The sequence below is a fragment of the Cryptomeria japonica genome, chromosome 5, assembly GCF_030272615.1.
Source record: "Cryptomeria japonica chromosome 5, Sugi_1.0, whole genome shotgun sequence".
NCBI classification, from domain to species: domain Eukaryota; kingdom Viridiplantae; phylum Streptophyta; class Pinopsida; order Cupressales; family Cupressaceae; genus Cryptomeria; species Cryptomeria japonica.
The window spans coordinates 159,763,140-159,787,121 of NC_081409.1; the positions used below are offsets into that span (position 1 = coordinate 159,763,140).

Consider the following 23,982-nt stretch of genomic DNA (forward strand, 5'->3'; position numbering starts at 1 on the left):
TTGAACATGCATTTGTTTAGTATAAACAAAGAGGCACGATCAAGTAATGTCTTGATCGGTCATGACCGATCAAGGCATTGCTTGACCGTGCCCCATTTGTTATATACTTATATTGAGTGGCATTCGTGAGATAGGACATAGAAAATATTAAATGCTCCTCTCACCTGCCACAAACAAGAAGATAGTCAGATTTATACATTAAGGCAATAATATATACAACAAGATTATTTTATAGAATATAACTTGCATATTGAATGTAAACTGAACATCATTTACACCAGCTTGTTGTAAACGTAAGCCCCTTGTGTTACCAGCAAAACGTATCAAACTGTTGAGTTATCCCGTAGTTAAGACCTGATGAAATGAACCTTGAGGTTGTCCCCTTTGATCATCTAAAACAGCATTTGGGATTTCCTTATTCAAGAGAGGATAGGATACTCAACATTCTATTTTGTGTTGACCGGAGAGAGTTGATAATCTGACTTTAGCCACGTCAATACCACCCTAGCTGGTTGTTGTTCAAATGATTAGATTTCTAGTAATTTTTGCCTTGTTGGGTGATTTTGGAGTTGAATAAAATGAAGATATATTCAGTATATTGATGTGGGTTTGTTGGTTTTGGTGTGGTATGTGGTTTTTTGGAGTTTGGATTGAGTTTTGGTGAGTTTAATTTTATTATTTGAGTTCTGGAAATGGTTTTTTTGAGTAGTTGGGAATCAAAGATTTACTCATAACTCTTGAAGACGGAAGGCTATCATTTTGGGTATTGTTACCATAGCTTGGCGAAATGTTTAGAGTATTCCATTGTGGTGTTTGACAAAGAAGTGATTTTTAAAGCAAAATCGCCTCTATAAGGAGGCTGTACCATTCCTCGTGTCTTGGGTTATCAGATTGAACCAAAATCTGTAATATCAGAGGCCTGCAATCTGCATTTCTGAGGTATCCTTGCAACGTAACATGGTTGGTTAGTGAGAAGAAACAGTACGGGGTTGATTGGCACTTGCACTTATACTTTCAGTGAGGAGCTGGAGTGTGTTTGCTGTTCATTTGAAGATCTGAAAATGCATTGTTTGGTTTATGAACAGATCTGATATTAATTTCCTGAATCTGATTTCAGTTTGTGAATCGAATCTCTTAGATATTGTAATTGATTTATTACATGCTTTATTTTAATGCAAAGATATTCTTTTGCAATGCTATGTTATTATCCATGTTTGCAATCATATTGTTCAATGAAACTTGAAACAAAATACTTCTGCATTTCCATTTATTTCTATCAACAAAACAAAAAAATCAGCTGTGGTCATTAGTAATTACAATGCCACATGCATGTGAAGAGAAATTGAAGTTAATTCTAGAGTTGTCCAAGGATTGCTTCCACATATTGGATTGATTGGTGTAAAGTAAACTTAGCAAAATTTAGATATCTCACTATCATTTAGTAAGTTTATTGCACTCTTGGGTAACAAGCATGCCATTTGAGAAATACAAGGATTTTAGTTGTAGTACATTTGTTGATGGAGATCTCCAACTTTGCTAACTTAATCTACCAAACATGTTACTGAATTTATTCTCAATGACTACATTTTTCTTGTTGACCTTTTACCAACCATAACTATATGGACAAATTGTAACACTTTATCAGTGTTCTTCAGATTAGGGTGGGTTGGTATTAGAAACACCATGTTAGGCTCAATTCAATAAATTGGATTTCCTTTCTCTTTCTCTCTTTATACACACACACATATACATAGACATGTACATGTGTGTATGTATACACATACACATGCACATACACATACACACACACACACACACACATTACATTAGCCCAAAAGGTGGGAAAAATTATGACAGATGTGGAGAACTAGTTATTTAAATTATGTCCCAAATTAAATAGGACTATATGTTAGCTTTGAGGTTCATAACAATAGTATCAGATAGTTATTTATGTTTATACTTTTTATTAAACTAACTAGGGTTAAAGGACTTAGTCTTAAAAAAAATGTTGGTTGACAGTCGACACGACAACCCATAGGTAGAGTTAACTAACCAAAGTGGGAAAATAAAATTATAACATGAATTTAGAAAAAATAAACTTGCTATCTTCTTTTCATGTATATCTTCCTTCTTCATCTTCACACATATTCCAACTTTTAGAAAATTACCAAAAATAAATTCCACTGTCCTTCATTATCCATCACACTCTTTCCTCTTTTATTCTTGTCTTCCACTTGTTTGAAACAATTTGATGCAGTTTAGATTGGGGGTCTTATCAAACTGCCCTGTATGTCATCTAATCCACTATATGAAAACAAAATCTGAAACATATCTTTATTGAAACTCTCATTTGTACTTTCATATAACAAAATACCTCAAAAACAATTACATGCATTGAGGATTTCAACAACAAACAAAATTCAGAAATTCTACAATGTTTCTAGGCACATCCTGCCTGCAAGTCTTCAAATCTTCGTGCCTTCAAATTTTCTTGGCTTCATTCATCTTTTCAAATCTGATTTTTCCATTCATCTTACAGCTCTCACGGCTGCCTTGAACACATGTAACACACCTGCAAAATCCTTTTTCTCTCAATCTATTCTTCTCCTTTTCACAAGATGATTTCTTACATTCTTTCTTATGCAACTCTCTAGAACAACCTGCAAGTTCTTTCTCCAACCTTGCTGCTATTGATTGTTGCTTCTTAATACCATTAAAGGCTGCATTTTATAGAGGCTAAAACTTTTGTGAGACACCAAAAAGAGGCACCCACTTTTGGTTTTTCATTTCCCATAACTTGACCTTTGAAATTCCTTAAAAAGGAATGAAATTAAAACATAGTTTTACTTCCAAAATGTATTGTCAATGTTGCTGCACCATATCCCATGACTTGTTGCTGTATATACCTTTAAATAATGAATAAGAATATAGACCAAGACATGCTTCTTTGGAGTTTGAAGAGCCATTAATCATTTTTCCAAAATTCACTAGCTTTTTCTTCCATTTAGGCATCTGAATTGAAAGAGTAACACAAGAATGGAATGCCAAAAGTCACTTGTCTCATACAAACTTATTGTTGCATCAAAATTGAGAAAACAATTAATTTTGAATTCTATAATATTCCAGTGGATCCCTTCAACCCTTTAAACTTTGAATTTATGCAATATAATACTCTTAAAACCACATTAATCATCTTGTCTGTCTCCGAGTTTTGAAATGGAAGCCAAGTCTTGATAAAACAAGTATTTTATCTTTCAACAATAAAAAATATGCTCTTGAAGCTCCAACCTACGCCAAAAATTAAAACTTGAACATACAGGATTGCTTGTGAACCTGGACGCTCCCAGATCACAATTTTTTTCCTCTTTTCTCTTTGTGATTCCGACTTTTACAAGTTAAAAACAAGCTTTCCAGTCTGGGACAGTCTTTTGATATTGGCTTTAAAACCAGAGGGAAAGGGTTATGCAGAAGGCATCTTGTCCAATGGTTCCACTGCCTGTTAGCTACTAAATTTGCTGCTGTATTTCCTTTCCTCTTGATGTGCTGGTATGAAATCATGAAACTAAACTGTTCCCCTTTTCATTTCTTGAATGAAATTGTGTATTTGTTAGCCATTCGACTAGCCCTTTTTTTTTGGCTTCAGTAGTTTCCACTGCTTCCCCTTTCATCTATGGTCTCTGCCTTCCATTTTCCTTAGCTAGTTCTATTCCTTCTAAGAGAGCCATTGGTTGTGCCTTCTATGTTTTTCGATTCCAAATCGGACCAAAAACATTAACATTGATTGTTCACCATTGTCATCTCTAATGATCCCTCCCTTTTCTGCTAATCTTATTTTCCTTCTCTGTCAAAATTGAGCTTAAAATCAATCTTGGGAGTTTTCTTCCATACACCTATGGGATTTTTCAGTTCATTCCCAACAAACATATTGCAAGGTAACATCCTTTTTTTGCTTTTAAAGATTTGCAATTGTATAAACTATAAAGTATAGTGTAACTGCATTGACGGTTTCATCAATTTATTTTTGGTCTGATACTTCTATTAATTTTTGGGGCTGAATTATACTTGATTATCTTACAATATGAAGGATTGTGCCATTGAATTGAGTTTTCGGGTGTTTTATTTATCAATTTTTGGACATGGTTTGGTTTGGTGGTTAAAATACACCCCAGGAGTGACTTACTGTTTTTTTTACCTGGTCATTTAATTAATAATTTTGTGTTTTCTCTGTATATTTTACAACCTCATTATTGAAGTGAATTCCAAAATCTTATATATGGTTAGTTGATACTGTGTTCATTTTGATTTTTGCAGTGTGTTGTGGAAGAGGTGCAAGGCCCAAGCCAAGCCCGTACTCGTAAAGAGCGTTTCATATCTGGGTTAGTTGTTTAATCATCATTTGGGTTGACAATAATTTAATGATCCATACTTTTTAGTGTCACCAGCCATAAAATTTAAAACGAAGAGAGAGGGATCACATGGTTTAGGGCATCCCATGAATGTGTTTTTAAGTAGCAAAGAGATGCAAGTGACAAAATGATCCGTAATTAGCATGGATATTTCATAGCTAATTCATAAGCTTAAATTCTTTTCAGATTCCATACAAAGCTTACATGATTGTATGATCACCCACTAATGAATTTTCTTAAGACAATAATTTATTTATCTGAAGAAAAGAGTTGTGAAGTATGTTAAATAGAAGAGATTACCATATGCTTGAATTGTAACAAAGCAAGTATTAAACATTCCATGAGAACAGAGCTTTGTATATGGAAGTTTCTTGGAGAATCGATTGTGGGAAGAAACTCTAAGAGAGTAAGGCAATTTACCTTTTCTTTCCTGTATCTGCTTACAATTTGACAAACTTACTGCTTTCACAAGGTCTTCAAGTACACATACATTAGGTCTACAGCATCTTACAATTTTGCATTTTCTTTCTAGTATCTCGTTGCAATCTTACAAACTCACTGCTTTCAGAAGGTCTTCAAGTATACATACATGATGTCCACAGTATCCTATACTTGCAATTGCTCAACCACTTTCTGCAATATATACTTTTAGATTTGTAGCTCTTTAGTACACTCTACATTCATAATTCTCAGACTTTTTTATGAATAAGAGAAAGCAACCAAGGAAATAATGAATGATTCAAGAATAACATCTTAAGTTTCTGTGATCACAATTCAACAAGAAAGTGCTGAGCAAGAAGCCTAAAAGCCATAGAACTAGGAGAGCCACCAGCTTCAGTACTCTGCATGTTCCTTTCCCTTGTACAAAACTGCCTTGCCTGTAAGGCCCAACGAAGCCAAAACTGCTACAAGACATTGAAATCTGCATTGGTACAATCAAGACACCCACCTATTGTTTCTGACAGTTTTGTAACCAGAAAAATTGTATCTCATTCCAACTCTCTCTCAGGAAACTATTTCAATTGGATTGATTCGAAGGTGTTTGAATCACCTCAGAACCATGTTAATCTCTGTAGTCCCGTGCACATCTTGTATACGTTATTTTATTTCTGAGAATCATCAGATTAAAATTGTTTGAGAATGTTTCAAGTTACAGGTATAGTTGTTTTGACTAGAGATAGAAAATGGTGGCTTTGTAAGTTAATCTTATTAATTTTCTTATGTTCCAATTCAGATGAATCGATGGTAAAATAAACAAGAGAGACTGATGTCCATAACATAGTTGGAAAACTCGGACTCGCCGCGGACTCGGCAGCCCAAAAATTGGACTCGGACTCGGAGATGGAAAAAACTCGGGAAAGGATTCAGCAAAAAAGAAAACTGCAGTTTTACAAAAAAGCAAAAAGAAATTAATGCATTTAGAGAAAATAAGAGCCATAATTGAAACATTACACATGTCATACGATCTCCAAATACTCAAATATTTGAAATTTCATCATTCATACTCATAGTTTCAAACTTTAAAATGTATAACAGCAGCATAAGTTTATAAATGTTTACAAAATTACATAGAATGATATGTCCAAATGTTAAAAACAGCAAACTAAAGACTACATCTTCCTGTTTTTAGCAATAAGTCAATAACAAATCTCAAAAATGAGGAAAAGTGAAAAAAAAATGTTTTAACCTTGATTGGGCATTCTCAACAAGCGGCAAGAGTCCTTCATCAGGACTAGGGAGTCTTGACACTAGACTAATGAGAGTTAGCACAGACTCGGGAGTCATTATCTCGGACACTCTTGGACTCGGTTCGCAAGTTCGTGGCGAGTCGACTCGAATCACCAATAGACTCGGGAGTCTTGGAGAGTCCACGGCGGATCCGCAACAATTAGCCAACGGGTGTCGTGGAGGTCGATATTTGAGACGGTACAAGATCCTTTAATGGAAGATTTAATGTTTGGACCACATTGTATCTTTAATAGACTTAGGACAAATGACAAAATAACTTAGCTGATATGTTAGATTTTTGGCCTCAAATTTTCAAACTCAACATAATACATATGGTGCAATTATTCACTTTGTTATGTATGGGTACACTTACAACTCAGTCTTTGAATCCTTGTAGTTCTGAATTGTCTTTTACCTAGAGTACCATCTCAATACGAGAATACAAGAATATGTGTATGAGGAAAAGATTACGAGAATATTCTTTTAGGGTTAGGGTTAATTTTAGCAGACTTTGTATGTTGCCCTAAAATTACATGTTATAAGCCGCTGAAATGTAAAAAGGCATTGTAATGGTGTTGTACTGTTTTACTGGATAATAAGAAAAAGATTGGACGATTGTGTTCTGTGGATGTAGCCCATCTTGGGTGAACCACGTTAAATCTTTGTGTTATTTCTGTTGTGTGTTTTTCTTCATCTTTGTGTATTTGAATGTGCATATAATTGTTAATTTGTATTTGCTCTGGTTCTACCAAAACCCTAACATTGCATAACCTGTGATTATAACAATGGTCACTTCTGAAATGATAAAATCAGAGATCAATAGATACAATGTGGCTGAAATGAAGTGTTTAGATTAAAAAACCACTTCCCTAATTGCCAAAATGTCCAAGTATTCCTCCAAGATACCCATTGGGAAAGAATTGAAATAAAAATATATCTCGGATTGGAACATGAAAAAGTGCATAGATGGTTCGATAGGGCTCCTCAAAACCTTTCCAACGCAGCAAGAATCACAACAATTGAAGATCGTGGAAAAAAGTTATGAGCTTGAGAGCCAAAAAAAGATCTGACTTCAATCAACAATTACTGCAACCAAACAATAAAATTATGGAGACCAAACAACAAATTATGGAGACCAAACAACAAATTATGGAAAATTATTTGCACAACTGGAAAATTCATTTATCTAGTTTTTCGGTAATATCTCGTTTTTGAAAAATAGACTCCTTGGTGAAAAGTTATGCAAGTTTGAAAAAGACCCCTTTTAGGCACTTGGGGTCAAAAAATAGGCTCCAAAGGGCTAAAATTTGTAGGTGCAAAATAAAAAACGTCATCACAACAGGTGGCGATTGGGTGGAGCTTTGGTGGGTGGTGGTGAGTGGGGTAGCGGGCTTCGACCGCACCGCCAGAGTGCTTAAAGCTTTGAATTGTAGCGACTAGTTTTTGATATGATTAGGAACCAAAGTCTTAGGGGTGCGAAAACCCCAACCAAATGCTTGCAAACCAAGCCAAATAGGGTTAAACAACAAATGAATTTAAAAAATATGCGATTTAAAATGAATTCGTACTGACAAAAAAATGTGCTATGTTGACCAAGCCAAACAACGAAGTGAGCCAAAATTGTACGATGTGATGCAGAGTCCATAGAGTGATGCCAACATGATGCATGCATAGGAATCTTCGTAGAGAATATTTGCTGTAGGAGGAGATTTTTTGGCCAATGATGCTCGTCTATACAATACGCCTATATGATCAAGTATGGATTTGTATGATCGATATTATGGCAAAAAAAACTTTGATGCCCTTGGTCATAGTTACTGATTTCGACAATTTGACAGTCGATTAGGTTTTCTGCCCTTCCAGACGTAATGGCAGAGTGAAATTTGGTCCAAACTGCACCAAAAAATTAGCTACTTCTTGGATTTGGAAACTTTAAACCTACTTGAAACCGTTGTAGATTTGATAAAACATCATGAAATTTGACAAAATAAAAAGAAAACATGACTTGTTTTGATGCCTTAATTTCAACTGTGAGGTCCTCGAAATCCCAATTTGCACCTAGCAAATTCTTCAAGCATGATGACATCCCTCAGGTTTGGAAAGGAAACTGCAACATTGGAGCTTTGATACCATGTGGGAGTTAATGGTGCCTGCTCAATATCCCTAGGATCAACTGCTAGACCAAAATATCTTCCACAAGAGAGAAAATGGCAAGAATAACTCGCTTGATTATGGATGCAAGAATGAATGATTGAATATGAAATATGCAATGAGAGGCCTTGCTTAGAAAGACAAGGTTGTGGGATAGCATTAGAGAAAATTATGACGTGTCCTAATTCTATGCAATGAGACAACTCTCTCTATCAAATATTAAATGACCTAAATAATTAGAATTCAATAGAAGTCATAAAGATAAGATATGATAAGTTCTTATCTAGACAACTAACACTTCTAGGATGATTATGACCTAAGTAAATTTAAGTCATGCAAATAAGTCCCCTCCTAGGAACTAGCTACTAAATCTTATTCACACCAAAAGCTGGGAAATGGGCATTTGGAGTGAGGAGCTAAATTGGTGCTTTGTGATGGTATAAATAAGTTGATCCATTTATTACCTATGCTTACTTTGAGAAATGCTTCTATCGTTAAATCCATGTAAAAGACATAGGTAATCTTTTCTCCTTTTATTTTTGCAAGGCTTCTGTTTTATTGGCAGAACATAAGTACTTAGAGATCTCATGCTATCAAAATCAATCTTTGTTTTTATTGTTTTCTTGTAGTGGTTGTGATCTTTTCATCCAAAAAATATTTTTTTTTTACAGAGTTCAAGTAATTAATATAGCCACATTTTCTCTATCCATTTTTCCATTGCTTGTTTCTTCATCTTCATTATAAGTTTGATAATATGCATCAATGACTTTAATGCCCATGATTTTGGTTTTTGAGAGATCTAATATAGCTTGTATATACTATTAGAAACATCTCTTTTTAATGCCCTTTTGTACAATTATTGATCTTTATTTCTTACTATAGATTTTTTTAAATCCTTTGCTCTCTGGAAGGTGCTGCTTTATTTTATGAGTTTATAAAATTGTCAAGTAATGAAATTGAAGAGTTGAAAATGTAATATTTAATCTTTTAAATAAGCATCATTGGATAGCTGCTATTGCCATTACTCTTATTAGGTATTGAGGCTTTCATTGATGTTGTTTGGATATAAAATCAAGCAGGAGGTTTGAAGGACTTTCAAGGCCCCTTTTATGTGTTAGGAGAGTAATGTAGACAACGAATAGTGGTGATGGGGAGGCAAATATGGGATGAACTCTTAATTGAGCATTGCTTGTGGGTGGTGTTGTTTCGTAGGGGTGCATCCCAAATCCTCAGCTCCCCAGGGGGCACAATGAACCTATTACATATGTTTGAAGGGGGAGTGATGTTGTAAGACAACAAGGAGGCATCAAATTGTACGCTCTAATAATTGAGGTACACTATGGCCTCATCTTTTTATCAAAAACATGTTAAAAACGTTTCATTAAAAATTGTTATAATTTTTTTTCAAATGTGTATATCTTAGGGGCCAATATTTTCCTTAGATATCGATTATAAATCAACGTTGAAAACTTCAATGGTATATGCTTCTCTAAAAGGGATAGGTCAAAAAGGTCATCAACTGCGTGTTGTATAATCCAAGAAGAGGGAGGAGGAGGTAGACGACAATACAAATATTGTGTAGATATGATGTTTGGGCTCTTATAGATGCTTGGTTAAATTTTAAATATTGAGATGTAAAAATCAAGTTACAAAGTAGGTGCCAATATTAAGTCTATTTCCTTGCTATTCCTGTAAGTAACACTGAAAACTCTCTCCTATTCACATTATGAAGTCAGGAAGGGTCGAAGTTTTCAAAAGAAACCAAGGATAGGTGCTTGTTTGACTTAGCCCTAATCTTCCCTGGCTATTATACCAAAGTTGTATTATCATTCAAAGAAAAAACGCAGAAAAGAAGGGGCAAATCATTTTGAACACACAACGAGAACACTATGAATTGTTGCTGAAACTCTGTCAAATTCAATACAAAACTGTTGAAGACTAATCTGTGTGTGAAGACTAATCTTTGACATAAATGACAGCTTCCAATTGTCTATATATTGTTGACATCAATGATGTAGTATCCCTTGCTTATGTATGGAAGAATTGATGATTTTGATTCAAGGAATATTGTCCAACAAGTTACATACAATCTACAACTAAGCACTTTACTGATTTGCAAAGTATATAGGAAACATATATCAATTTAACTACCAAGGGAACAACTCAATTTTTCATCAATTCTAGAATTGACATTATGTCAAATAGATGTCATACATGCTTCAGAAATATGGGAGTTTGAAGTATACAACTGTTGCAATTAATTTCTGATCACTATTTCAGACTTTCTAATGATAGACAATGACATTCATTGATACATGAACAAAGATGTAAGTTTGCAACTGATCTCTAAATCGAACCCTGACAAGATAGTATTCCAATTAAGCACACCTGAATTGGCTGAGTACCAATTCCGAAGAGCAACCCTTCAGAGGATCTTTCACCCCCTCAGTTATGCAATCACTTGGGAGGTATCGTTCCCAATGATTCAGCTGAATACTTGTAGACCTTCAAGCTCCACAAACGCTCAAGTAGATGCACTAGAGAAAAAATAAACTTGGATGCCAAATGAGAGACCCATGGGGTCTATTTATACACATAATAGAATCTTCTAGAAGCCTCTTAGTCTTTCTAGAAGTATCCATAACTTTCTAGAAGTATCCATAATAGAATCTTCTAGAAGCCTCTTAGTCTTTCTAGAAGTATCCATGACTTTCTAGAAGTATCCATAATAGAATCTTCTAGAAGCCTCATTGCACTTTTTAGATAAAAAGTTACTTCATAAAATAAAAAGTGCACCTCAATTTAAAAATATAACATCTTGGCCCCAAATAATAAAATATAATGTCTCCAAGAGCATAATGAGCCATCCATTCACCAAATAAACGCCAAAATGACTCTCTCACCACAACCATCTGCCTACGAGAGTCTGGAATAGGCAAATCCACGTAAAGTGTCATGTCATACTAAAGAGGGGACATGACAAATGACAACATTTCCAACACCCTCATGGTAGGGGTTTAATGTGAACTACTTTGATGGTTAGGCTTTATGATTTAACATTTAAAAATTTCACCATAAGAGAGTAAAATAAATTAAAAAATCAGATATAAGGAAAAAAGGCTCTTTGGGTATGTTGCTGGTTCAAGGTTTGGGTTTGGCGATTAATTGAGTTTTTCTTGTTGGGTTTGGTACTGCTAGGTTCAATTGTAAAACACACACACTAAATGTAAATCAAAATTATTTAAATTTGTGCATCTGCACATTTAACATTAATAGAATCATCATATCAGTCTCTGTCTACAGCATCAATGTCATTGGCTGATTCATTGGAAGGACAAATGGTGTCCATGCCACTCCCACTAGCTGCAGCATGCAAATGACTCTTTGTAGCACTCTAATGCTCCTCATTTCAACTGAGACTAAGGAAAGTTGTTAGGTAGGGTAAGGATTTGTTTGGACATTTTACATTGTTTTAACACTAGGTTACCGGGTTCGCCCTTGGGACGCCCTGGTACGGGTCTGGGTTCGACCGGGTCCGTGGTACGGGTCCGGTTCGACCAGGGTTCGAAAAACCAAGGGTGGGTTCGACCCTGGTCGAACCCAGTCGAACCCGGGCGGTTGGGCGGCCCATAAAGTCAAAAAACAAAGCAATTTTTTTTTTTTTTTCAATTCCGCCTTGTAAAAAGTGAAAATTATAACCTAAAAAACACTTATAAAACATTTTATTGACTCATTTCACCTCATTTGTGTTGCAAACAAAATTTTTATGAGAGCAGGTTGAAGAAAGGTTGAACAAAATTTGGCTTCCAAGATCAAAGAGGAGGAGTTGAAGACTGATTTTAGAAGCTTCAACAAGTGTTGCAGCATCATTTCCATACATTTTCAAGCTTCCATTGGCTGCACAAGGTAGGTTTTAAACATTTGTTTCCAACTATTTTTGTTTCACAAATTGTCAAACATGAAACTTGAATTTTTTTTCATTATTTAGTTTTTGTTTTTGAATATGTTTATTTTATTTCTTGCCATAGGAACTAGAATGGCATCTACATCTTCCTCCATTGGCAATGAACAAATAATTGCAAAACAAAGAAATGATCCAAATTCTCCCTTATGGAAATATGTGGACATTATAAAACAACTTCCAGGAGGTGGGGGATTCCGTTGGAAATGCCATGGATGTGATATTGAACGTAATAGTTCATATTATCGGGTGGTCGGCCATTTGTGTGGAATAAAAGGAAGAGGCATCAAAAAATGCCCTGGAAAAAATGGTAAACCTATACCAGATGAGACAGTGATGAAATATATTAGGGAGGATGAGGCGGCAGAAGAGAGGGAAGCCCGTAGATTGAACCAAACCGCATCAAAGAAAACAAAGGGAATGCAAGGCCCTTCTAATCCCAGTATTGTAGTAGAAGACCACCCCTTTTTTGCCACAAATGAACCTCAAAGTGAACCACCCTTGACACGTAAAAGAACAAAGGGGCCTTTAGAAACCGCATTCCAAAATGAGAGTAGAGACAATGCTGATCAAGATATAGTAAGGTGCATTTATGCAAATGGGTTGTCATTCAATGTTGTTTGCTCCCCATATTGGAAGCAAATGATAAAAAGTGTTAATGAGGCACCAAGAGGGTATAAGGGCCTCGGTTATGAGAAGGTACGTGGAACATTATTGGAGAAAGAGGTGAAGAGGGTTGAAGATGCATTGAAACCCATAAGGGATTCATCGGTTGAGACAGGTGTAACAATTGTTTCAGATGGGTGGAAAGATGCTAAAAATCGTCCCTTGATCGATGTCATAGCGGTGTCCCCTAAAGGGGCAATGTTTTTGAGAGCTGTGGATTGTGAGGGCCAAATAAAAGATGGCCAATTTTTTGCAGAAATTCTCATCTCTGCCATTGAGTCTGTGGGACCCCGCAATGTTGTCCAAGTCATAACGGACAATGCAAAAAATTGTAGAGCTGCTGGTTTGTTGGTTGAGCAACGCTATGATCACATCTTTTGGACACCTTGTGCGGTACATTCACTCAATCTTATGCTGCAAAGGATTGGGCAAAAAATAAAATGGATCAGAGATGTGTATGCAGAGGCTGAGGACATCCAGATGTTCATCACAAACCACCACATGTCTCAAGGGATTTTTAGAACCTATTCGAATTTGGAGCTATTGAAGGTAAGTGAATAGTAATTTAATTTTTACATTTTTTGATTTTTTTGAATTTTCAATGTTAATAATATCATTGTGTAAGCTATATTGTGTATTCTTCTTCAAAGTTTGGCTTTATTTTTTAATCATTTGGCATTAATTTGTGTTATAGGTTGCTGAGACCCGTTTTGCATCAAACACAATCGTATTAAGACAACTTGTGAAAGTTAGAGTGGCACTCTGCAATATGGTGATCAGCACCAATTGGACTGTATGGAAGCAAAGTAGCACTTAGAGGGCAGAAAAAATTAGGGATAGAATATTGAATGAGAAATGGTGGGATCTTGTTACATATCTCCTAAGTATCACTGAGCCCATCATGAGCATGATTCGCTATATAGACATGGATAGGCCTTGCATAGGTGAGATTTATGATGGCATTGATTCAATGCTTGAAAAAATAAAGGTCACTATAAATGAAAAAGAGAATGATCCTCAAGAGAAATTCTTCAAAGAACTAGAAGTAATTATTGTAGAGAGGTGGAATAAGATGACCAGTCCTTTGCACCTTCTTGCCTATGCCTTGACACCTAAGTACTATAGCAATCAGTTTCTTGATAAACCAAGAAGGATTCCACCATGGAGAGATCTAGAAGTATCTGATGGGTACAAGGCAGCATTTCTTAGACTATATCCTGATGATGATTTGCGAGATGTTGTTACAAATGAGTTCATAGAATTCGCAAATGGGAATGGTCTAAGTGTTGATGCACTTCGTCATAGATCCAAGAAAGATGCTCATAGCTGGTGGTACTTCCATGGCACATGCTTCCAACACTTACAACCCCTCGCTATAAAACTTTTATCACAAGTAAGTTTAATTAATTAAAATTTTAAATTTACAAGTTTTAGTTTATTTATAGTTTACTTTGTCTTCATAGGTTGCTAGTAATTTTATTTTTATTAATGTATAACTTTAATTGTTTACTTTGTCTTCATAGGTTGCTAGTTCATCTGCTTCAGAAAGAAATTGGAGCACATACTCTTTCATCCACTCAGTAAAGCGTAATAGGCTGCTATCAAAAAGAGTGGAGAATTTAGTATATGTGCATTCCAACCTACGTCTTCTTTCACACAAACAACATGACTACACACAAGGGGAAACAAAGATGTGGGATATAGAGCCAGAGCATACTGATTTGGATGCCCCTGCTTCTCAGCTTCTTGCATTGACACTTGATGACTCGAAAATTGAGCCAACTTATAGTGCAAGTGCAAGTGGGATTGGCTCATGTAATGTCAATGTCAATGAGGAGGAGGAGGAGGAGGAGGAGGAGGAGGAGGATGAATTAGATGATCCATTTGATGATTAAACTTTAAGTTTATATTGTTGAAAGTTGAAACAATGATACTTGAATATTTTGTCATTTTGATATTAAACTTGATGTATATGATGCTTTTATCAATTATGGTATGATCATGATGCTATGATTACAAGTTTATGTTTGTTTTGTTGTTTATATGATGCTATGTGACATGCATATTTTAATTCATGCTTATAGGCTTCACAAATATCAAAATATATATATAAAGTTTACATGTTTTTGTACTAACGAACCCAAACGAACCCAAACCCCTTTTCAAAATTTTGGCATATCGGCGTACCGGGTTCTTCGAACCGGAACCCGAACCAGCAACCTAGTTTTAACATTAAAGGTGAATCAGAGTTGTTTATCTTTGTGCATATATGATTTACACATGAGATTAACAGAAATCATCATATCAATCTCCATTGAGAACATCAATGTCATTAGCTGGTTCATTGGAAGGACAAACAGCTGGTGCCACTCCCACTAGCTGCAACATGTAATTGACTTTGTGTAGTAGCCTAATGCTCCTGATTCTTGATTTAGACTAAGGACTCATGTTCATAATCCTTGACTTAGATCAAGGATTTATGCTTCACATCCTCAATTTAGACTAAGTAAAGTTGTTAGTTAGGGTAAGGGTTTTTCTTGCCTTTCTACATTATTTTTTTGGGTCCTGTTGACGTGGATGAAATCGCATTGCTGGAAACTCCATACGGCCAACGCAGAATAGAATAGCGAACTGATTATCCTATCCTCTCTTGAGATAAGGAAGTCTCTAATGCTGTTTTCTAAGTTTGATCAAAGGAGACCACCTCAAGGTTTCTTTTGTCAGGTCTTGACTGCGGGATCTCTCAGTGGCTTGATGTGTTTTTGCTGGAAACACAAGGGGACTTACGATTTGCAACAAGCTAGTCTGCTGTGATTCTCGAATTACGCTATAAAGAGCAAAAGGAAAGGGTTAGGAGATCTAAAACTAACAACACGGGTACATGGGTAGACGGATTCAACATAACCAATTCTTGCTTGGCCAGAATGGCTCACAACCTTGCAGGAACGGTGCAATCTTCAAAGGGACTTGGAAGATTTTCAGACTGGAGACGCACGGCTAAGCACCCAATTCTGGCACAGCTCAGACGGACACCTGCAATTGAACTAAGCACAATTAAAGGCTGAGGTTAACCACACAAAAGGATACACAATCAGTATATCCTTAGTGGTATGAGCCCGAATCTATCAAATACCTGCACACCCAAAACAAAAAGATCTATCTAAAATATTGAAAGAAACCATGCAAACAAGACAATAAACACCAAATCAATGTTTATATATTGATCTCATCTGCTTATTACAACAATTTTTGCAGCATCTCTATGCTATTGCTAAGATCTAACCTATTCTAACTCTAAAATCTAACTATCTAACCATCTAACCCTTTACAAAAGAAAGGCCTCTGCCTTTTATAGATATTACAATTTTGAATCAGAGGCCAGGATGGACTGCATCCAAGGGTCCTGATTTGCCTTCCAGAAGTTGACAGCTTTAACCCATGCCCAATTAATTCTTAGTTATCCAACCAACAACTATCTCAACTACTTGCCACTATTTGGCTTTAATTCAGGTCTATCCAATCTTCTTGGTGGTTGGGAATAGTTATCCACAAAAATATCTTGCACGGGATCCATAGGCAGTTTACAATAAAGCAATTTCAGCTTTTTAGGAATTGAATTCCTTGAATTAAATCCAGCTGTGCAATTTCTTGATAATGCATAAACTGAGTGTTCTTTTGCTTTTTGCCTTCAATTTCGCTGGTGGACTTCATCTTTGTTCAGCGGCACGGTTCCCAATGCTTGGTTGCTCTCGCGCTCCTGCATCTTTTCTTTTTCCAGTTTTCGGCGCCTAGCTTTGGATTGTGATCCTTCCTTGATTTGCGTCTGAGGCCTTCTCCTGGTTCTTTAATGACGTCGTGCGACCTTCGAACGATCAATTTTACCTCATTAAATTAATTTAACAAATATTAAATTTAACTACGACGTCAGGTTTGAGAAGCTCTTTGTGAGATGTATCTAGAAAATGCTTCTCCTTTCTCTTCGAATGTGAAATATGATCCTTGGTCTTGATGGTGTTTGGGCGATTTACTTCTGCGTGATTTTACCTTTGGAGTCTTGGGCGTTTTGAATGGGTTTATGTTGTTTTGAAAACTTCTTATGGCATTTGAATGGTTTCTTATAGCACGATTCTGGAGGTTTGAAGAACTTCTGCAAATTTTAAAATCATAACACTCCTGCCTTTTCTGGTTTTCAGAGCTTGGGAAGGGTTTATCAACTTCGAATTCCCTATATTGCTTCTCCGCGTTACAATTTTTGATGTTTATGGCGAATTTTGGAGACTTTATCCAATTTTCGGACCTTGGGGAGTTTTGCAAATTCTACGTCTATCTTCCAACTCGCGACCTTGGGGATGTTTTGCAACTTTAAAACTTCGGACCCTTTGCCCCTCTTTGCAAACTCTAAGAATTTCGGACCTTTCAAGCGTTTTTTGGCAACCTAGGAGTATTTTCGGAGCTAAACGCGTTTTGGCAAATTTATAACAAACTTCGGACCACTGGGCATGTTTGGAACTTCGCGATTTTTAACCTCATGGTGAATTTCGGAGCGCTTGGGGTTTTGTTCTAGCTGAAGGGTAATTTTCGGATCATTAAACACTTTTGCAAATTCGGAGTTTCAAGACGTTTTTACAAATTTCGAAGGTTTGAAGGTGTTTTTGAAAATTCAGAGGTTTGAAGTCGTTTTTGAAAATTCGAAGGTTTGAAGGCGTTTTTACAAATTTCTGGGTTTTCGTGATTTTAACCTTCTATCCGAAATTTCAGACCTTGAAACACTTTTGCGAATTTAAGAATACTTCGGACCATTTGGACGTTTTTTGCGAATTTTTGAAGTGAAGTTCGGATTTTTGGAGGTTTTGCAAATTCGGAGGTTTTAACGTCTTGTTCACTAAGGCGTTTTCGGACCATCTAACACTTTTGCAAAAAAAATTTCAGACCCTTTACCCTTTCTTGCAAATTCTACGAATTTCGGACCCTTAGCGCTTTTTCGCGACTTTTCCAAATCTTTAAATTTCAGCCCCAAGGTCTGAAATTGGGCGTTTAAGTGATTTTCGGGGCTTGAAGCGCTTTTGGCGAATTTCAGATCTCAAACGCGTTTTTTTAAACTCGATGCGCTTTCTATTTACCTCGCAGGGTCCGAAAATGAGGATGCTTAAGTGGTTTTCGGACCTTGTAACATATTTTGCAAAATTGCGTTTTTTTTAAACCTTTCGTCCCAGGGTCCGAAAATGGACATTTAAAGTGTTTTTCGGACCTTGAGGGTCTTTTGGCAACTTAAGGTAAATTTCGGACCTAAAGGGCTTCTTGGCAAGTTTTCACTTTTTCAACCTTTGGCTTGTGGGTCCGAAATTGAGCATATGGAATATAACATTTAAGTATAAGAATGGAAATCCTTTCTTATACTTTAAGTTATATTCCATATATACTTTCAGGATGTTTGAGAGTGGTTTCAGACCTCCAGGAGTTATATTGCAAATACTAGTTTTTGGAGGTTTCTTCAGTTTTTCAGAGTTAGTCAAATTTCAGGATCAGGAAATTCCAAACTTAGCCAAATTTTAGGATCAGGAAATTCCAGACTTAGCCAAATTCAGGATCAGGAAATTCCAGACTTAGCCAAATTCAGGATCAGGAAATTCCAGACTTAGCCAAATTTTAGGGCATTTGAAGATTAAGACAACATTCCAGACTCCATCACTCACCAACTTGATCCTTCATATCCCCTTCCTCTTCCACAAAGACAGAAAGGCACAAAACCGGGGGGTCCGTGTCCAAGACGGGGATGGGTGTGCGATTCGCACAACAGGTCTGTTTGCCCTCTCGGGTGAATACTTAAAGCATGAAGTACGTAATGCAGAATAACGCCATAGATATCAGACAAGTATCAGATATGTTATTCCATTCATAATTCGTGTCCTTTACAAGTTACAATGAGGAGTATATAAAGATACCGAGGGGGTGCGAGCACCCACCGCCGCATCGCAATTGCCACCCCTCGGGTGCCAACTAACAAACAAACCCAATTACGACTTAATTAACTATTCGTATTCTCGTATACAATAATGTGGCCCGTATACAATAACACGGCTAACATCATCCCCCCCAAAAAGAAAAGTCGTCTCCAGGCAACTTACAACAAAATGGAGAATACATGGAGCTCGCAAAATCCAGAAGAAGAAGAAAAAAACTAAGGAAGTGCAGAAGGCGTCGGTGGTGGTGTAGCAGTGGACGCCAAGCGCCCATGGAGCTCATACACCTGCTTCGTCCTCCTCTTGAGATCCCGTTCCGTGACCATTTGCCGCTCCATAGCAGTCTTTACCATGTAGGCTGCCTCGAGCACCTCCTTATCCTTCTTGTCCATATTTTCCAGGGCACTGACCAACCGGGTCTCCAACAGCTCCCTCGAGGCCCTCTCCTCCTCCAAGGCAGACTTCTCTGCTACTAAGATGTCCACCGTGGCCTGGTTCCGTGCCATGGTAGCCTCGAGCTCGTGGAACTTGGTAGCCAGCTCCTCCCGAGCTGTGACTGCTGCCACCCTCAAAGCCTCAACTGTAGTTGCCATCTGTTGTGACCTCCGAAGCTCCAGATAACCTTCCTGGAAAGCCTGCTCTACCTCTCTCACCAATGACTGCATCCGAGTCTCGCCAACCCCCTCAGTGAGGTGCCAAGCCTCCAACATCGCTAGGCTCTCCGTGTCCGGCCACCCGACATGCTCAAAACACCTCTCAAACTCAGCTTGGCATCCCGTGTGGGCAAAGGTCAACAACCCTTCCATCCGCTCAACCATGGTCGCATCAGCCTGGAGTGTGGCAGATGACACAAGTCGCTGTGCTCTCAAAGTCATCTCGGTAATAAACTGCTCCAACTCTGTACCCTGCTAACTTCCCACTGGCACTTCCTCTGCTCTGTACGGACTGGTTACTACCATCGTCGGGGGTGAAGCAACCCTCTGAACCGCCCTATTGCTCGGGGAACTCCCTTCCTCGAGATCAATGACATCTAAGGAATATGCGGTCCGCCCTGGGGATAGAGTGGCCTCTCCTGGTGCCATGGGTGCCATCTGGTAACGGCTCAACCAGCTAGTGAGGTCATCATGAAGAGTGCTTGCTGTCGTCATTGCCTCCTGCATATATTCGGGTAACCCTGGCACATTCTGTCCTGCCACATCCGACACCTCGTGCACCATGGAAGCCTCTGCACTCGCCAAGGTCTCCACCCGTGGTGGTGTCATGGCTATCATCGCCCGAGGCTGCTCGAAACTAGGAATTGGTACCGTGGTAACTACACTCACTGTCCCGAAGGACTGCGGCACCGCCAACTGACAAGTCCCTGGTAAGCGGGCTGGTGTAAAGTGGACCTGCACCTCCGATGCTACAGTAGACCCTACTGTACCTGCAGACTCCACTACCCCTTCTTCAGGCAATTGGTCGCCCCTTCTCCCTGTCAGTCGGAAACTCCCTCCGCTTACCTGGGAGGTGTCTGCGGATTCCTCCCTGCCACTGTCTGCATCCTCAGCCTCAGACTCTTCTGTGTCGGACTCCGTATCGGACATGGCGGCCTTCTTCCGTTTTGTGCCCAAACGTGCCTTCGTGCCATGTGCCAAGACGTCTAAGTGTGACCAGTAGAATATGGGCGGCTGGTCTGGTGCAACATGGCCCTGTGGCTCCAATGGTTGTGAGCTCGGGGTGATCTGTGTGTGGACTGCGTCCAGGAATAATCCAATGGTGTGATGCAGCATGTAGAATTTCTTGTATTGCAGCATCATGAACTCGTCCATCCTATCCGCCAATAGTGACGCCCAATCGTATACCACTCCATTGTGCAGCCCGTTCATCAGCACTATCTGTGCAATGGCTATGTCCGACGCGCGGGTGGCACCTGTGAGGCAACTCTTCACCACGGACAACAGGCATCGCCATACTCCCTTGGCGAAAAATTGTTTCTTCACTCCCCGACTCTTGCCTGCACTCTTGAGGCTATCTTTTTCGGCTTGGGTAAGGTTATTGTGCAACATCAGTTGGAGCAGTGTAGCATGATTCTCAGGGGATATTTTCTGGGAGGTGTCTATCTTCTTTCCTTTTATCCCTGGTATGCCAAATACCCTAGTGAACTTGCCTGCCGTGAATGATACTGTTATCCGCTGATGTTGATAATCAAATACTGACTGGTGGCGATGTTTGTCATAGCTGCCAATCATGGCACGCAAAACCACCTCAAAGTCTTTTATCGAAAAAACTGGCATCTAGACCGCCCAGTGTACTTGTGCCTTGCGAAGGCTCTTCTTTATTAAATCATCCGGAGGTGTCTTTGCCCACCAGTTCTGACAGTCGATTCCATTCAAACCCTCGAACATAATATTATCTGCCGTTATTTCATCTCTGTCCTTTGTCGCCAAGGGTTTGGGACGATGCTTCTTGCTTTTTTGACTGGTGCTCATACCGAGACTACCTGCAATGCGCACCCCAGATGGTAGAATCCATTTGCCTGTGTCTGTACTTGTTCCTTTTTGCCCTCCCTGCAACTTGTCTTCTAACGGCTGCAACCGCTTCCGCCAATCTGCCTTGTTCCTGTTTGTGTCCATTAGTTCAGATTACTTCTCCAATTCTGTTTTTATAACCCCCTTTGATTTTTTTTTTTTCAAAATAAAAAAACCATCTGCTCGTAATCGGCATAGACTCGTGCGGCTTGGTGCGTGCGGGCTTGGTGCGGCTGCGCGGTTGTGCGTCTCTATGCGGTTGCGCGCTATGGCTTCACGGCTGGCACTGTGCGGCTGCGGGTTGCGCGTTGTGCGGCTGCCGGTTGCGCACTGTGCGGCTGCGGGTGGAGGCTCTGCGGCTGCGCGTGGAGGCTGCGGGAGTGTGCGGCTTTGGTGTTGTGCGGCTGTGGAAGTGTTCGGTGCGGGCGGGGTTTTATTGGCGGTGGTGGTGTGTAGTTGGCGGCATGTGCGGATGACGGGGTGTGTGCGGTTGGCGGGGTGTGGTTGGCGTGTGCGGTGACCACCGCACGGTGGCATCCATCGCCGGTGGCACCCACCGCCGATGGCCCCACCGCCGGTGGCCCCACTGCACCACCGCACGGTGGGCCCACTTTTTTTTTATTTTTATTTTTTAATATTTCTTTTTAAATTTTTTTTTTAATTTTTTCTTTCAGACATTTGTCATGGTTCGGGCTCCCTCCGTTCGTGGTAGATTTTTAATTTTGACCCGTTGACGACATCTAGTATCTCTTCCCCGTCCAGCGTCCACAACTTAATTGCCCCGTTGGTATTGACCTCGCGTACCTTGAATGGTCCTAGCCAACGCACTTTGAATTTCCTAGGTTTAATTTCGTTCCTTCCGTTGAATTTCAATACCAACTGCCCAGGAGTAAACTTCATTCGCCAAAGATGCTTGTCGTGCCAAACCTTCCGTCTTTGCTGGGCCGTCTCTGTCGCCCATTGAGCCATCATCCTTTGTTCGTCCAATTTGTTCAAAGCGTACAGTCTCTCCCTCAGGCTTTCCATGTCGCCAAGTCGATTATCGATGGCGATTCGAAGACTCGGCACCATGAATTCAACTGGCACCACAACTTCTTGTCCATACATTAGCTGGAAGGGAGTTTGTCCAGTAGTTACCTTGTAAGTTGTTCTGTATGCCCAAAGTACTGACGGTAGGTGCTCCTCCCAGTCATCCTTATCCACTCCGCAAGACTTATATATCACCGACATTATTATTTTATTGGTCGCCTCGGCCTGTTTGTTCGCCCGTGGATAGTAGGGGCTTGATATGGAGTGGAAGATTTTAAACTCCGTTGTTAACAGTCGGATTATGTGATTCACAAAATGGCCTCCTCCGTCACTCGTCAGTTGGATTGGAATCCCATACCACGTAATGATGTGTTCATAGATGAATTTTGCTGTGTTGACCGCCGAATTGTCGGGTAAGGCTCGTGCCTCCACCCACTTGGTCAAGTATTCTGTTGACACTACAATGTATCTGCATCGTCGAGCTCTACTTGGTTTTAATGGTCCGACGAAATCCAATCCCCATTTCTCAAACAGTTCCTGGGCATTCGACGGGTTGAGGGGCATAAAATCTCTTTTTAATGGTTGTTCGGCCCGTTGGCATGTATCACAGCTTGTTACCCACTCCCTGGCGTCATTATGTAGTGTCGGCCACCATAGTCCTGCCAACAGAACTTTCCTCGCCGTGGTGTCGGGCCCCATGTGTCCACCTGCGGGGCCTTCATGTGCTTCCTTTAAGACGCCTGGGATTTCCTCTTTTAGGACGTATCGCCGTAGGATCTGATCGGGCCCCATTTTATACAATAAGCCATTAATGAGTTGGAATGTCCTGCTCCTTAGTACCAGTTTCCTTCTTTCTCCTGGTGGCATCTCCCTCGGAAACTGTGATGTCGACAAATATTCCCCCACGCTTGTGTACCAGGCGGGGAGAACCGCGATGCGAAATAAGTGAGCGTCTGGAAAATCTTCGTTCACTCCTTCGGTTGGTTCTCCTAATTGGATTCTCGATAGCTGGTCGGCTATCACATGGCTCTTCCCAGGTCTTACTATAATGTTGAATGTAAATTCCTGTAGTAATAGCAGCCATCGGCTGATTCGTCCTTGGATAATTGGCTTGTTTACCAGATACATTAAAGCTTGGTGGTCTACGTAAAATGTGAACGGGGTGGCGAGCAAGTAATGTCGAAATTTCTGGACGGAGTACACCATCTCGAGGGCTTCCCTTTCTGTGGTGCTATAATTTTTCTCTGCCCTCGACAGGAGTCTGCTTGCAAAGTAGACCGGGTGATCTAGCCCGTGGTCGCCAACTTGCGCCAGTGTGGCCCCTATGGCAAAGTTGGATGCGTCAACGTGTACGTGGAACTCTTTGTCCTAGTCAGGATAGGCTAGGATTGGCGCACCCACCAACCGTGACTTCAGTTCTTGGAAGGCCTCCTCCTGAGCCATTCCTCATATATATCGTTCACCTTTTCTTGTCAGCTTGTCCAAAGGGCAGGATATTCGAGCAAAATTTTTGATAAATCGCCTGTAATACCCTATGTGTCTTAGGAAGGACTTGACTCCCGTGACATCTGTGG

The 23,982-nt window shown here is 39.4% G+C and overlaps 1 protein-coding gene across 1 annotated transcript in view; it reads left to right on the forward strand.

Annotated features, from left to right (window-relative positions):
- LOC131072706 (DNA mismatch repair protein MSH1, mitochondrial) overlaps positions 1–23,982 on the forward strand; it is a 307,935-nt gene that overhangs the window by 92,192 nt on the left and 191,761 nt on the right. The window contains exon 7 of the mRNA XM_058008946.2: positions 4,312–4,376. Coding sequence (XP_057864929.2) covers positions 4,312–4,376 — 65 coding nt within the window. The remainder of the gene's footprint in view (positions 1–4,311; positions 4,377–23,982) is intronic.